This window comes from Lactuca sativa, chromosome 8 (assembly GCF_002870075.4).
Source record: "Lactuca sativa cultivar Salinas chromosome 8, Lsat_Salinas_v11, whole genome shotgun sequence".
In the NCBI taxonomy this organism is placed as follows: domain Eukaryota; kingdom Viridiplantae; phylum Streptophyta; class Magnoliopsida; order Asterales; family Asteraceae; genus Lactuca; species Lactuca sativa.
The window spans coordinates 111475896-111492845 of NC_056630.2; the positions used below are offsets into that span (position 1 = coordinate 111475896).

Genomic DNA, 16950 nt, shown 5'->3' on the forward strand with positions numbered 1-16950 from the left:
TCCACGCCAACATCAATTTTTACACAGTGATGATTTGAGATTTAAACAACGCAAAATTTGAATCTTCCAAGTATTAATATTGGGTAATGAAAATTAAGTTTAAGAAAAAACCATGTATTTTTGCCATCAATTAAGTATATTACATTCTTGGGGAGGGATCAGTGGATCATGTGATTGAGAAACAAGCAAAAAGTAGTAATGGAGTCCACGCCATGTCCCCGGGCCGGCTCTTCCGTGAACACAACTCACGGCGAGCCCGTGATAAGATGGTTTTGTTTGCACCAACACCCCCTCGTTGTTTATGAAATTAACAAATTTAACCTTCAATTTCACGATACACAAATCTTTCACGAAAGAAAGACCATATCACTAGAAGTTTCCGTTCCTTTTCAATTTTATTAGCATGATTACAAAGCATATATAAATTAATTTGCATAAATAATATTTATTTGAAAGTTAGTATCAGGGGGCGCGGACGCGCAGTTCCACTATGGTGATCATAGTGACATTGACAACCCATGTTTTTTTAAAGACAGTGTAAAAAAAATTTGAATTTTTTCGTTTTTTCTATTATTGTGTCACTACGTAAAAAAAAAATGTTGCCGACAACACCTACTATCAAATTTTACGTCTATCCCTGGTTAGCATATTATTTAAAACATGACGTTATATTATTATGTTATTGAGTATTTTGAAAATATAAATAATAGTTAATTTATTTAATATACTCCATGCTATATTCTTCTAATAGTCGGTTTGAAAAGCACTCTTCAAACAATGAAAGATGCTACTCTTACATCGTATATGACTTGTTGTCTCGAGTCATGGCAGCTTGTTGTAACAAACTCTAAAGTTTAAGAGGATAAATGGGTAATTGGGTACCGTATTTGTGAAAACATTAGGGGTATAATGATCATTTACGGAATCTCAAGGGCTTAAAATGAAAATCTCAAAAACCTTATGCGAACTCGGATCTCTATGCTCTTAAATCTTGTTATGCGCGCTTTCACTTTCCTTACAACGAACTCCCACGTGTCATCCCACACGTGCCACGCGAAATATCACATATTTATAATTTCTCAGCTCACTCAAAATATCATCGTCGTCTTCACTTTCGACCACCACACAATCATACGTGACCTCACCGACCTCCGTTACTTATCTTCTCTCTTTCTCTTTCACACACACATTACACATTGCAGAAAACTAAGCATATCCCATCGGGTACTTTTCTGAAATCGCTTTTTGGAACTTTCCATCAAAATATCTGTTTGATTTTTGCTATTAATAGACTTGTTTGTCAGTATAGTTTCAAATTTGAGACTACATTGCAATCCCTGAGAGGCTTTTGCTTTTTTCTGTAAGTGTATTCGAAGGTTGATTACACTGTGTAAGTGCTTTTGACCCTAACTCCGAGTTATAATTATCTAGTTTGTTTTTGTTAGTTCTGTTAGTGATTGACTTAATTTGCTATATTTCTATATCATTTTTCCAAATTGATTTCGCTTGTGTTTGGGTTTGTCATATGTATCTCCCAGCGGTTTATGAAAATCTCAACAATATTTGTTTCGGATGTCCCCCAAAAATTGCTAGCATTCGTATATTTTTTTTTTATTTTTTTTTTGTGAAATTCGGAGTTAATATTTTTATATACCCACAATCATTGTATGCTAATCGCTTTTTTAGTTAACGAAAGGTATTTCAGGCTTTTTATTGAACTATCAACGTCATATTGAGTGAAACCTGCAATTCTAGTGTGATGAGGTGTATCATTTTTGACTTATGGTAAACATAGACTTCTGTGGTGTTTAGAATTTTAGATGCGGGTTCAAATTCAGTTGAGTTTGTCAAGAAAAAAGATTACGATTATGATTTTTGGCTTATCGAATGTTATAAGTTCTATTAATTGATTACTAACTATCATTTGATTACCAGATTTGGAGACTAGTGTACAATTACCTAACTATCTATCAACTTCTGTCAATTGATTATATGATTGACTCTAATATTTGCAATAAATCATTTGAAAAGATCACATCCAAACACCCCTCTCATGTATGTGCACGAAAGTTCATGAACAATGGTTATGTTTGACTGAATGACTGCCTTTCTCTTTCTACATTCTTGTCTGTAATATAACTTACCAAGTTAACATCTTAGTAGATCATTCATTATCTTTGTAGTTGTTGCTATTTGCTTTATCATACCTTATAGGGAAAAGATCCAACATATATATTCCATCATATCATTGTTACAAACTCAATTAGTACACAACTTTTTTGAAGCATCAAGGACCACGAATTTCCATGATTCTATTACTTTATTGTCATACAGATATCTCTTTTCCAGTATCTTCAATCAAGTCTCATTTGTTCATCCCTAATTCCCCTCTTTCCCCAACAACTTTGCAGTATATACAGTAGAATAGTCTCTGGAAGTTCCAGGGATGGAGACTACCACAAAGTCCAATGGTTCTTTCAATAAGACCCCTGATAAGATCCCTGTTGCTGCTCATCCCCTAGCAGAAGATCCAACAGATATTGCATCCAATATCAAGTATCATTCTCAATACAGTCCACATTTTTCTCCTATCAAATTTGAGCCTGAGCAAGCATACTATGCAGCTGCAGAAAGTGTTCGTGATCGCCTGATACAAGTAAAAATATTCATCCTTGAAGTTGTTATCATATCATAAGTCATAACACGTTCATAATCATACATGTTGCATCTTTTTTTTTATTTGATCTTATGAATGTTCCCAAAAAACATGTTTATCTATCTTCTAACCTAACCATGCTTCCTTTTTTGTTCACTGCTTCTTCAGCAATGGAATGAGACCTATCTTCATTATCACAAAGTTGATCCAAAGCAAACATACTATTTATCCATGGAGTTTCTTCAAGGGCGAGCATTGACTAATGCCATTGGGAATCTTGATATTCAAGATGCATATTCCAGTGCTTTGAACAAACTGGGACATGAACTTGAAGAAATCACTGAGCAGGTAATCCTTTAAAATCTTTCTAACATGATTAATCTGTTCTATTTTTTTTTTTTTTTTTTAAACTATTTCACCATAACAATTGTAGGAGAAAGATATGGCACTTGGGAATGGTGGTTTAGGGAGACTTGCATCTTGCTTTTTGGACTCCATGGCAACTTTAAACCTACCAGCATGGGGGTATGGTTTAAGGTACAGGTATGGCCTCTTCAAACAGAGCATTTCTAAATCAGGGCAAGAAGAAATGGCAGAAGATTGGCTCGAGGTCCGGACCCCACCCCACCTCATATTTCCCTTTTACTTATTTCTCTACAATTAATCATTTCTAATTTTCTTTATTATTTCAGAAGTTTAGTCCTTGGGAAGTTGTCAGGCATGATGTTGTGTTTCCTGTCAGATTCTTTGGTCGTGTTGAAGTCCTCCCCACAGGATCGTAAGCATAACTACAAATATCTTGATTTGACTTTGACTTTGACTTTGACTTTGAATTTGGCTAAATATGTTGCAGCCGAAAATGGGTTGATGGAGAAGTTCTACAAGCCCTAGCATATGACATCCCAATTCCTGGATACAAAACTAAAAACACAAATAGTCTTCGCCTTTGGGAAGCCAAAGCAAGTGCTCAGGACTTCAATTTGTTTCAGTTTAATGATGGGCAATATCAGTCTGCTGCTGAGCTACATGCTAGAGCTCAACAGGTTGGTTGTTTTTTTACCTATAATAGCAATGTACTTACATTTTGTTGCCAATAAAGTATGTTGCCTATATAAGTAAAAAGAGTAAAGTATGTTGCCCTTTTTATGTAATTTGCGTAAAACCTAATCACATTTTGAATCATATTTTCCGAACTCGATAGAAATTTTGTCTTTTTAGCATGGAAATACTATAACTAAATTTTTTTTTATCTCCAGATTTGTGCTGTTCTTTATCCTGGAGATGCTACAGAAGAAGGAAAACTGCTTAGACTAAAGCAACAATTTTTCCTATGCAGTGCATCACTGCAGGTTTGACAATGTTTTTATTTTGCATTTGTGACAATTGATGATTTATAAGTATTAAAGATAATAGAGTTTGAATGTTAATGTTTTTTAGGACATTATTTCAAGATTCAAGGAAAGAAAAGAAGGAACGAAACGTGAGTGGTCAGAGTTTCCTACAAAGGTTGCAGTGCAACTGAATGACACACATCCTACTCTTGCAATACCAGAACTTATGAGATTGTTGATGGATGAAGAAGGGCTAGGGTGGGATGAAGCCTGGGATGTGACTTCAAGGTGCTTTTATAAATTTTATAAAAAAAAAAAAACATGTTACTTTTTGCTTTTGGCCTTAAATAATAACAAAGAGGTTGCTGATGAGTGTTGACCAGGTCAATTGCTTATACAAATCACACTGTTCTTCCTGAGGCATTGGAGAAATGGTCACAAGTTGTGATGTCAAAGCTTCTTCCTCGCCACATGGAAATTATAGAAGAAATCGACAAACGGGTATTTAGTTTTAAACATCTTTTTTTCTCTTGAATTCAAAAATAACATATACTTTTCAAATATAATATATGTTTGTATAATTTCTTCAGTTTATTGCAATGATAAAGTCAACACGTCCTGACCTTGAGAATAAGATTTCTGATATGCGGATTTTGGATCACAACCCAAATAAGCCGGTTGTCCGCATGGCAAACTTGTGTGTGGTTTCTGGGCATACGGTAAGTTGTTTGAATACTATAAATGTACGAAAAGCCAACTAATTTTATTTTGTGTTTTTTTTTTTTTGAGGGATAGTTTAGGCTCCATGAATTAATCCCATTTGTTTTTATCTATTTTAACAGGTTAATGGTGTAGCACAATTGCACAGTGACATCTTAAAAGCAGAGTTATTTGCAGATTATGTGTCAATATGGCCAAACAAATTCCAAAATAAGACCAATGGCATTACTCCTAGACGTTGGCTCAGATTTTGTAGTCCTGAACTTAGTCAGATCATAACAAAATGGTTAAAAACAGACAAGTGGGTCACCAACCTAGACCTACTTGTGGGTCTTCGGGAGGTATGCTGCTTTCATTTTCTTTCTATTTAATGTAAAAAATGACCAAAATGCCCTCTACTGTGAGCATCTACATACTTCCTGCTGATTCATATCCTCTCTCTCTCCAAAAGTTTGCCGATAATCCAGAACTTCAAGCTGAATGGGAGTCAGCCAAAATGGCCAACAAACAGAGATTAGCACAGTACATACTGAAAGTAACAGGCGAAACAATTGACCCAAATACCCTTTTCGATATTCAAGTGAAGCGCATCCATGAATATAAAAGACAGCTGTTGAATATCTTGGGTGCTGTTTATAGGTACAAGAAACTAAAGGTACCTACATTACAGTTTACACCATCATTTCTAGTTAAATACTGAATAGATAGACTGTATCATAGAAGAAGATTCTAGAACATTCCATACTGAAACAGGAAATGAGCCCTGAAGAGCGAAAAGCCACAACACCAAGGACAATCATGATTGGAGGGAAAGCATTTGCAACATATACAAATGCTAAAAGAATAGTCAAACTTGTGGATGATGTTGGTGCTGTTGTGAACACCGATCCTGAAGTTAATGAATACTTGAAGGTAAAAATGGTTTCATATCTCATTTTTTTTTTAGAGGGTAATTTTGTATTATTGCAGGTGGTTTTTGTGCCTAATTACAATGTATCTGTGGCGGAGGTACTTATACCAGGAAGTGAGGTGTCACAACATATAAGTACAGCTGGCATGGAAGCCAGTGGGACAAGTAATATGAAATTTGCACTCAATGGATGCCTGATTATAGGAACATTAGATGGGGCTAATGTTGAAATCAGGGAGGAAGTTGGAGAGGACAATTTTTTCCTTTTTGGAGCAACAGCAGATCAAGTTCCCAAGCTCAGGAAAGACCGAGAAAATGGACTGGTGAGAATACAAAAAAAAACATTTGGTTTGTGTATGGTTAATTAAATATTAGTATAATTTATTTGTTTTTCTGAATATGCAGTTTAAACCGGATCCTCGATACGAAGAGGCTAAAGAGTTGATAAGATCAAAGGCATTTGGAAACTATGACTACAATCCGCTTCTTGATTCTCTAGAAGGGAACTCAGGGTATGGGCGTGGGGACTACTTTCTTGTTGGACATGACTTCCCAACATACATAGACATTCAAGCCAAAGTGGATGAAGCGTATAAGTAAACATCTTTCAAACCTTGTTATATATGTTTATAAAAATGACCAAAATACCCTTTACTTTACTGATTTTGTTATTGTGCTACATTACAGGGATAGGAAAAGATGGATAAAGATGTCGATTCTGAGCACAGCTGGCAGTGGGAAGTTTAGTAGTGACAGAACAATCTCTCAATATGCAAAGGAGATTTGGAAGATAGAGGCATGCCCTGTGCCATAATAATAATAATAATAATTGCATAGCTCCAGCCTCCACCTTAAGTGGTAACGTATTGGTATTTTAGCTACTTTTTAGAAAGTATAGTGACAAAGAAAGGTGGTTGGATATAATAAATAAGTTTCATTTCATGTTTATATTGTTTATTATGTATTATGTATTTTTCTATATTATGTAAATCAGGTACTTGGTATGCCTATAAGAGAGCGAATTTGTTTGCATTTATTACCCCCTTGATCTTTTGGTCCATATTTGAAGTTCTTGTAAAATGACTATTTTTTATTAACGAGTATGGTTAATTTTTGCAATTTTGTTCCAAAAAATAATCATTTTACTTGAAACAAGGACCTCAAATAAAGAGCAAAATTGCAAGAGAAAACTTTTTGGAACCAAAATTGAAGAAACCAGCTGTAGGGAATAAAAATGTAATTTACGTGGGACCAATGAACAAAAACACCAAAATTTACATGGACCAATCAAATTCACCATAGCAACTGCTAATCAATCTAAAAAATTGTTGAGATTCTGTTTGATCTTTGTCTGCCATTAGATCTATCAATATACAATAATAGCACAATTTATAACAAGCATGGATTAGACATTGAAACACACTTACTTTGAGGTGCTAATTCGTCTGTTGTAGGTAGTATCCACAAATTGGTAATGATTAAGTTAGTATACGATCTTATATTTTATTATTATTGTTAATTGCTATCCTCTCATATTTAGAGGATTTATTTACCAGATGTAGGCTAGGGCATCCTTATTTATTTCCATTGTATTTTGAATGGTTGATTGAGAAATAATTTTCAGTCTTCTTCCTCCTGTAAAATCCAATATGGTATCAGAATGGGTTTCACAAACCTAGCTCTTGATCTTGATTCAGAAAGATGGCAGGAGATGATAACCAAGACAAAAAACAAGGATGGAGACGGTTCTAGCAGTGGGATCACCTTATTACTAGGTGCGTATCTACTAAGGGCAAAAGCAGGTCCTAGGACCTACTAAATTTTCAATTTCATTTAGAATATATATAGTAGAAAAATTAGGAATTACCTTAGAAAAAATAAAGAACATACATTGAGTTTGTTTTTTTTAAATGTCTTAAAAAACCATTTTAAAAGGAGAAAAAATAAACTACTAAAGGCAATTTGTTATTTTAAATTATGGGATTGATAACAAAAAATTAACCATTCTTAATCAGCACTTTCAAAATATCAATAAATAAATAAATTGCTCTACTAAAAAAAGCCTACATGTCAAAGACTTCCACTCTCCGTTTTAGTTTTTCGTTAAACCGTACGGTTTTTTGCAATTATATTTCAATTGGTTTTTTAAAATTTTTAATTGGTGGTGGTTGATCGGTTGAATCGGGTTGAATTGGTTGGTCCAGTTTTTTAAGGTAACCGACCCGACCCCCACAAGTGCTGTTGATTTTTTTTAATGGCTTCACTTAATTTGGGAACCACATGAATTTTTGTTCTAGATTCTTCACTGCTTATTACATTCACCCATCGGACTACCCCAAACAACTACATGTAAACAAGGTCCTTACTGACAGCAACTTCGCCGATTGGAGCCAAGAGATGACAAACTTCTTGTTTGCCAAAAACAAGATTGAGTTTGTTGATGGGACGATCAAGAAACCTGAGAAAACTTCCAAGGACTACATGCCTTGGATGTGAGTTGATGTTATGATAAAGGGTTGGTTCTTAGCCGCTATGGAGAAGAACATACAAAATAGTGTTAGATATGCAGATACAACGTCAGAGATGTGGTCAGATCTGAATGAACGCTTTGGAAAGGAAAGTACCCCTAGGGCGTACGAATTAAAACAAAAGATTGTTGCTACTCGATAAGGTGGCGCTTATGTATCAACATATTTTCCCAATTGCGATCCATATGGGATGAAGCTCAATCCATATATATATATATATATATATATATATATATATATATATATATATATATATATATATATATATATATATATATATATATATATATATATATATATATATATACCTTTCCTAGATGCTCTTGTAACAAGTATGAATGTGATGTTAACAAAAAAGATCCATGAACATCAAGAAAAAGACTGTCTTTATGAATTTTTGATAGGTTTGGATGTTGAATTCACGGTCATTAGAACCCAAATCTTGGCAACAAAACCAGTTCCTTCACTCAGAACAACGTATCACATGGTGGCTGAGGATGACATGAAAGGAGTTGTCTCAAATGAAAATATAAGTTCACATGAATCAATTGCATTCAAGGCCTTTCAAAGGCGGAATGGACCTCCTGGTTCCAACAAATAAAGAAGTGGAACCAAGGCTGTGAAAGAAGGAGTTGAACATTATACTGAATGCAACAAAGATGGTCATAAGTGTGAGGGTTGCTTCAAACTGATCGGGTATCCAGAATGGTGGCCCGGAATAAAAGGAAAAAGAACAAAAGGGAAGGCAAAGTGTGTCGAGATAGAGACGAGTCCCATTTCAGGTTTGACAAATGAAGACTACCAAATTTTCTTGAAGCATTTTTTGGTACAAGGTAATATCAAGGATACAAAAACCGTTGTTAACATGACTTATAAAGAAGACGAAGAAGGTGAGTGGATCCTTGATTCAGGATGCACCGAATGCATTACTTATTTATCCAACATTCTTGTTAACAAGGAAGACACACACTCTGAAGATTCTGTTGTTATTCTTAATGGGGATTCCATCCCAGTTAAAGGGAAATGGGACTACATCCTTCCAGGGGTAACAAAAGTGAATGGAGTCCTTTATATTCCAAAATTCAAATGTAATCTTCTTTCTCTTAGTTGCCTTAGTCATGATCTTCAATGTTCCATATCGTTTTTCCCTGATTTTTATGTCATACAGGGTCTATAGAAGATGAAATTGATTGGTGCGGGGAGATATTGAGGGGGACTATACCAAATGAAGACGTGTCAAGGAAGAAAGGCAATGGCTACTACCATTGAGACGTGGCATAGAAGACTTAGGCATGCATCTAAATGAAAGTGTTAAGCAGAAAAACAGATAACTAGCAAAACTATAAGCACACAAGACACAGTATTTACGTGGTTTGGCCAAGGTGACCTACGTCCACGAGCATGAGGGGAGTATTCGTTTATTTCAGAGCTCTCAAACAGAGGTTACAAGTACAATTACACAGAGATTCGCCTATCACTTTAGAATTCAAGATACAAAAGGAACTAACATTCATCCTTATTTATGCTTGAGGGATCAGACCTAAAACCCTAATGGGCCAAGCCCGCCCATTGACCCATGAAAGGTGTCAACCAATCATAATCCGCCATGCAACATCTTTTGGAACATTCTTAAGCATCATCATCTTCTAGGCATACTTTGATCAACATGGCGCAACAAAGGAATCAATATGGAGCATCATGTACCAAGATGTTCCATGATAGCGCAACAACTTCTTCATGGCGCAACAACTGTAGATGGCGCAACATGGATATAAATGGTGCAAGAGCATCAAGTATGGTGCACAAACATCAATCTTGAAGCAACAACATCACCATGGAGCAAAATACACATGCATATCGAAACAAGGCCATTCATGGTACAACAAGAAGCATCATGGCACAAGAGGAGAACAAGATGGTGCAAGAGGGAGTGTTGTAACGCCCGTAGATCCGGGCTAGTCAATTTAGAGATAATAGGGGTCGAAAATGATTTTTCGGCAAAAGATTATTTAGAATAAATAATCTTAACCAAGTTGTAGTATATGTTACAAGGTTTCCGTACATATAAAGAGCGCCGAAATCCGAGTTATAACGAAGAAGTTATGACCCGTCGAAGTTTCGCGACGGAACCAGCACGGCACCGGGAAGTGTAAATAGTGAATTTACGATAGAGCGAATTTTATCCTTAGCGATCTAAACAAAAGTCGTAGAAAATGTTAAACCGAGAGTGTCCATAAAAAGAACGACCAAATCCGACTTCGTATGAGGAAGTTATGATTTTTCTAAGATTTGGCATAGCGGTGCATGGTCCGAAACTCGAATTTTAGTTCGAGCGGTTTTTGGCTTACGCGAACTAAATGAGAGTTTAATATCTCATTAATAGGAACTCAACGACAAAAAGACAGACGAAAACGGAGTCCGTATGTAAAAGTTATGAATTTTACGCGGACATTTAACAATGTAATCACCTCCTACTGTTAAATTTAAGATCGGTCGAGAATTAGCCAACGGAGTAAAAAGGAAAGTTGTAGATTTTATTTTTACCTACGCGTGGATATAAATAACGTCAAAAATGGAGCTCGTATGTGAAAGTTATTTTCGAGCGCGGCGAATTCGGTACAGTTTTGTAAATCCGAGATAGAATGGAATTAGCCAATGGAGTCTAAATGAAAGTTGTAGTACTCGTAAATACCAACGCGTGGATATAAATATCGACAAAAACGGAGATCGTATGCGAAAGTTATGAACGAAGCTTAGTCTCTACTTTTCGAGCGTGGCGAATTCGATACAATTTTTGTAAATATGAGATAGAAGGAGAATTAGCCGACGGGGTCTAAATGAAAGGTGTAGTACTCGTAAATGCCAATGGGTGTATATAAAGAACGTAGAAAACGGAGCTCGTACGCGAAAGATACGGACGAAGCTTGGAGACTACTTTACTATAAAATTCCTATAAATAAGAGATGAACTCTTCATAATTTATTCACACCATAAGCCTTTCTTTCTCTCTCTAATTTCTCTCTAACCTCCCTAAACCCCTCCCAAGTCTAGGTAACCTCCCTAACATGAGAAGAAAGCCCCGGAGCACCCGACGGCTCCGAGAAGAAAAGCTTTCGGCTCGGAAACGCTGCTCCAGAGAAGCCCGATTTTTAATAAAAACCCGCTGTAAGTGAGCTACGCCTATACTATTTTTAATATAGCTTTTATTTAATTATAGTAACATTATTAGGACCTTAAAATAATTATTTGGGCTATTATTATGAGTTATATTGAGTGTTATTTAACGCTTATATAATAGTAATAATAGCTAGACTATTAATTAGTCGCGGTTAACGTTAAAAACTAAACCCTAGTGGTATTGATACTAGGTTTTGTCGAGGAAAATTGTTTTGAGATAACGAAGTGTTGTCTGAGTTCGGAACCACCACCTAATCAAATGAGTGCATAGTTATTTTCATCTTACACAAAGATATGAAGTATTTTATATAAACTACGTGCTATGTGTGAATATTATCTGTATAATTGCTATCTATGCTGGATGAATGATTTTATACATGTTTTAAATGATTTAAACTATATATGTATTTTATATCTATGATAATGTTGGGGGTAAAACATGGGTAGATGTAATAGATGGAGTATGAGTTGGATGATGCGTTGAGAGATGAAATAGACCGTGAGGTGAGGGTGAGAGGTGGACGATGTGAGAAGCCTTTTTCCCAAATGATGGCCCCGTCATTCAGCAGAGTATGGATGACAACCACAGACTATTCTAGACAGTCTAGTGGAACACTAGCAGGCTCGCAACCTGTAGGTGTTGTGAACGATGTGTTCACTGGTGTACTCTAAAAACTCATTGACATGTATTGCGAGCGGATACTGTCGATAAATGAAATAGCCCTGGAAGCTATGGATTTAGTGCATGTTGAGTAAACCCTGGCAACGATGGATTTTGTGCCGATTCCATAGGATGATTCTTAGGAATGAATTAACGAGGAGTAGCTGATTCTTAGGGTAGACCCTTAAGAGTAAAGAAGATAATGAGGATGGGTAATTGGGTTAACTGTTTGACAAGTAAACATAATAATTATATTATTGTGGGTTGAAAACCCTATGTACTCACCAGGTTTCCCAACCTGACCCACTCAGTTTATTTATATCACAGATGTTGATAAGAAGTCACATTACACTAAGAGATTTAGGAGATATAGGTCACTAGTGATAATGAATGTAAGTTCTGTTTATGCTTATGTTTCTGTATTGACAATGACATCCCAAATGTTTTAAAATTAATAAAAATACTTTTCTTCGAAAATGCTTTGATAACGTATTTATCATGTTTTACTGGGAACAAATTCTGCAACATTTTGATTAAAAGAGATACTCTGATTTTTATAAAGCAAAAACAAAATCGGTCTTTTCTGGCTGTGAAAATGGGGATGTCACAAGTGCCATGGCGCAAGAGCATCCCTCTTGGCCCATCCCTTTATCAAATGGCGCAACAAGGATCCCTTGTTGCTCCATATCCCTCCCAAGTGCTCCAAACCTCTTCCAAGTACTCTAAACCTCTTTCAGGTGCTCCAAACCCCCTTGTACATGATCCATTCCTTTGTCACCTGATCTGTTCCTTTGTCTGATGATCCATTCCTTTCTCAGAAGATCTGTTCCTTTGTCACATTCTCCATGAATCCCAAGTGATCCATTGAGGTCCAAGTGCTCCAAATGATCCATTAACATGATCCAAATGCTTGAGCCACATTTAATAATCTCCACCTTGACTTGAGCATCCTCTAAACTCCACCTCGAACAAGAACTTCCTCTCCCTTCCTGCCATTCGTCCCCGAAGGGACCTATCTCCTGTAAACATCAATCAAGTCCAAACAAAGCTTGAACTTCTCTGCGGGCAACGACTTTGTCAACATATATGTTGGGTTGACCTTGGTATCAATCTTTGGTATTAAAAACTTGTCTCCTTTCAGAATATCCCAAATGAAATTCAGACTGACATCGATGAGCTTCGTCTTCCCGTGATACACATGGTTTTTTGCAAGACTTAAAGCACTTTGACTGTCACAATACAAGACAGGCCTCTCCACCTTTAGACCAATACTCTAAATAATCCCTTTCAACCATATCTCCTCCTTTATTCCTTCCGTCATGGACATGTACTCGGATTCAGTTGTGGAAAAACCAACGATATCTTGTAATGTTGACTTCTAACTGACCACACATCCGAATAAAGTGAATATGTAGCACGTCTGTGACTTGCGCTTCGAAAAGTCACCACCATAATTAGATTCAACATATCCCACCAAGTCACTCTCTGTATTTGCTCCATACACCAAGAAAACATATGTTGTTCCCTTCAAGTATCGCAAGATCCACTTTACATCTCCCCAATGAGTATTCCCTAGATTACTCATAAACCTGCTAACCACACTAATTGCATGATCCAAATCAGGTCTGGTACAGACCATAGCATACATGAGACTTCCAACAGCACTTGAGTATGGAACCCTGCTCATGTACTTCCTTTCTTCATTAGTAGTGGGTATAGTGCTTGGACCAAGTTTAAAGTGAGCCACCAAAGGAGTTCCAACTGGCTTGGAATGATCACAATTAAAGGATTGCAGGACTTTCTCAATGTACTTTTGTTGAGAAATACATAACCGCATTGATCTTCTGTCCCTTTGAATCTCCATCCCCAGTATCTTCTTTGTTGCTCCCAAATCCTACATCTCAAACTCATCCTTCAGGGTAGCCTTCAAGTCATTTATTCCATCCATGTCCTTGGTTGCAATGAGCATATCATCAACATATAACAACAGATATATGTAGGAAGCTGGTGACAATTACTATGAGTAAACACAATTGTCAAACTGGTTCCGAGTGTAGCCATTCGAGATCATTAATGAATCAAATCTCTTGAACCATTGTCTTGGAGACTGCTTCAAACCATACATGGATTACTTCAACAAACATATATGATCCTTCTTAGAATCAAGGAACCCTTCTGGATGGGACATATAAATCTTCTCTTCTAAATTCCCATGAAGAAATGCAGTTTTCACATTGAGCTGCTCAAGCTCCAGATCCAATGCACTCACCATGGCCAAAAGAACCTGAATTGTCTTATGTTTCACGACCAGTGAGAACACCTCGTGATAATCATTCCTTCTTTTTGAGAAAACCCTTTCGCCACCAACCTTTCCTTGAACCTAGCTGGTTCAACTACTGGTATCCCTTCCTTCTTCTTAAATATCCATTTGTATCCCACTAGCTTCGCTCCTTTTGGTAATGGAACAGGATCCCATGTTTCATTCTTCTCTAAAGAGTACATTTCTTCATTCATGGCCATCAACCAGTCATTAGCTTCTTTACTCGCCACAACCTCTTTATACAATTGAGGCTCCTCAATGAAAATGTTTTCTCCAGTTGCTAAAGCAAAAGCAATGGAGTCAAGTTCACCTGAATTCAAACATTCTACATATCTATCAGGTTGTCAAATGACCCTACTTGACCTTCTCTTTGCTATTGATTCAGACCCATCATCATTCCCGACATCATCACCACTGGACGAAGATACCATGGGTTGCTCTTGGGTTTCATCTTATCCAGGTTGTTCACTGCTGCCTTGCTCTTTGTCAATTATCACAACTTTGCCTGGATTTTGAGTTGCAAACTCCACCTTCTGGCTATCACCCTAATCTTTGTTCCATAATTGATTTGTATCACCTATTTCCTAATTACCCATGGCAGATTCATCAAAGGTCACATCTCTGCTCATGATAAATTTAGTATTTCTTCCTTCTTCTCTACACCATAGTCGATAACCTTTTACTCCCATCACATATCCTAGAAATATGCACCATTATTCACATGAGCATATTCGGGGCATCTAAATATATGTAAACTAGAATAGTCAGAGTGTTTCCCAGACCATACCTCTTAAGGAGTCTTCAAGTCAATAGCAGTTGATGGTGATCTAGTCACCAGATAGCAAGCAGTGATAACTGCTTCCGCCCAGAATTGCTTGGATAAGTTAGCAAATATCCGCATGCACCTTGTACGTTGAATGAATGTTTGGTTCATTCGTTTTGCCACTCCATTTTGTTGTGGTGTGTACCTTGTATGTTGCATGAATGTTTGGTTCATCCGGAGCATCCTATCACATGATGTATAAACATGACTGGTTCGACTCCTTCAAAGAGTGGGATGACACAGTCAAGATGGGTAATGATTGGGTGAGTAGTATCAAAGGTAGTGGCATGGTGCAGATCAAGATGCACGATGTCACTACCTTTGATACTGCTCACCCAATCATCACACATCTTGACTGTGCCATCCCAATCTTTGAAGGAGTTGAACCAGTCACGATTATACATCATGTGATAGGATGCTCTGGAATCCAAGACCCAAGCATCAACAGAACTTGATGTGCATACAGTCAGTACATCACCATCATCCCCTTCATCAGAACTTTCCTGAACCACAGCAGCAGTGTTATTGTTGCTTGATTCACTCTTGGACTTCCCATTCTGTAGTTATGGACAATTTCTCTTGAAGCACCCCTTCTCCTTACAATTATAACACTTGGCATTCGATGAACCTTTAGACTTCGATTTAGAACGTGATCTCCTTCTATTTCCCCTTTCCTCTATCTTTTCATTCCTCTCCCTGCAAACAAACTAGAACTGGACACCTCCTCTCCACCTAAAACTTTTCTTTTCAGTTCCTTGGACATCAGAGAGTCCTTCGCATCATTCACAATAATTTTTGTCCTACCATAGAGCATCGTATCAACGAAATTCTCATATGAGTTAAGAAGAGAACATAAGAGAATGAGTGTCTGATCTTCATCTTCAATCTTCACATCAACACCTTATAGATCTAAGATCATGTGATTGAAGTTATCCAAATGATCTTTCACTTGGGTACTTTCATACATTCTGAGAGTGTACAACCTTTGCTTCTGATACAACCTGTTTGTCAAAGAGTTGTTCTGGTACTTGTCATAAATTTTATCCCAGAGCCCAGAAGTAGTTTTTTGATCCACGGCCTACCTCGGTACTTCATCTGTTAAGCTCAACATAATGTCACTATGTACCTTCGTCGGAATGTCCACCTTCTTTATCAGCCGCCATGTCCTTTGGCAGTTTTTCCTCTCCTTCTAGTGCTGCCGCACATCCTTGTTGAACGAGAAGAGCCCCCATCTTTACCTTCCACAAAGCGAAGTCATTTGCACCATTGAACTTCTCCAAATCAAACAAGTGTGTAGACATCTTCAATCACATAAATACAAATTGCAGCTCTGATACCATTTTTTTGGAAGAAAAACAGATAACTAGCAAAAATAAAATCACACAAGACACAGTATTTACGTGGTTCAGGCAAGGTGACCTACGTCCACAGGCAAGAGGGGAGTATTCTTCTATTTCAAAACTCTAAAATAGAGGTTACAAGTACAATTACATAGAAATTTGCCTATCACTCTATATTTCAAGATACAAAATGACCTAGCATTCATCCCTATTTATACTTGAGGGATCAGAACTAAAACCATAATGGGCCAAGCCCATTGGCCCATGAAAGGTATCAACCAATCACAATCCGCCATGCAACATCTTCTTAAACATTCTTGAGCATCATCATCTTCTAGGCATATTTGGATCAACATGGCACAACAAAGGAATCAATATGGCGCATGTACCAAGATGGTCCATGATGGTGTAACAACAACTCTAGATGGCGCAACAGGGATATAAATGGAGCAAGAGCATCAAGTATGGCACACAAACATCAATA

At 36.9% G+C, this 16950-nt stretch overlaps 1 protein-coding gene across 1 annotated transcript; it reads left to right on the top strand.

Annotated features, from left to right (window-relative positions):
- Positions 1 to 1097: 1097 nt before the first annotated feature.
- On the top strand, positions 1098 to 6653 carry LOC111880317 (alpha-glucan phosphorylase, H isozyme). The gene is made up of 16 exons (XM_023876736.3): positions 1098 to 1390; positions 2412 to 2656; positions 2825 to 3004; positions 3090 to 3266; positions 3349 to 3434; positions 3510 to 3699; positions 3913 to 4005; positions 4094 to 4275; positions 4371 to 4488; positions 4578 to 4706; positions 4830 to 5048; positions 5159 to 5362; positions 5461 to 5619; positions 5677 to 5940; positions 6023 to 6213; positions 6305 to 6653. Exons 2-16 carry the CDS (start codon positions 2447 to 2449, stop codon positions 6429 to 6431), a joined length of 2529 nt encoding a protein of 842 aa, XP_023732504.1. The 5' UTR covers positions 1098 to 1390; positions 2412 to 2446; the 3' UTR covers positions 6432 to 6653.
- The last annotated feature ends 10297 nt before the right edge of the window (positions 6654 to 16950 follow it).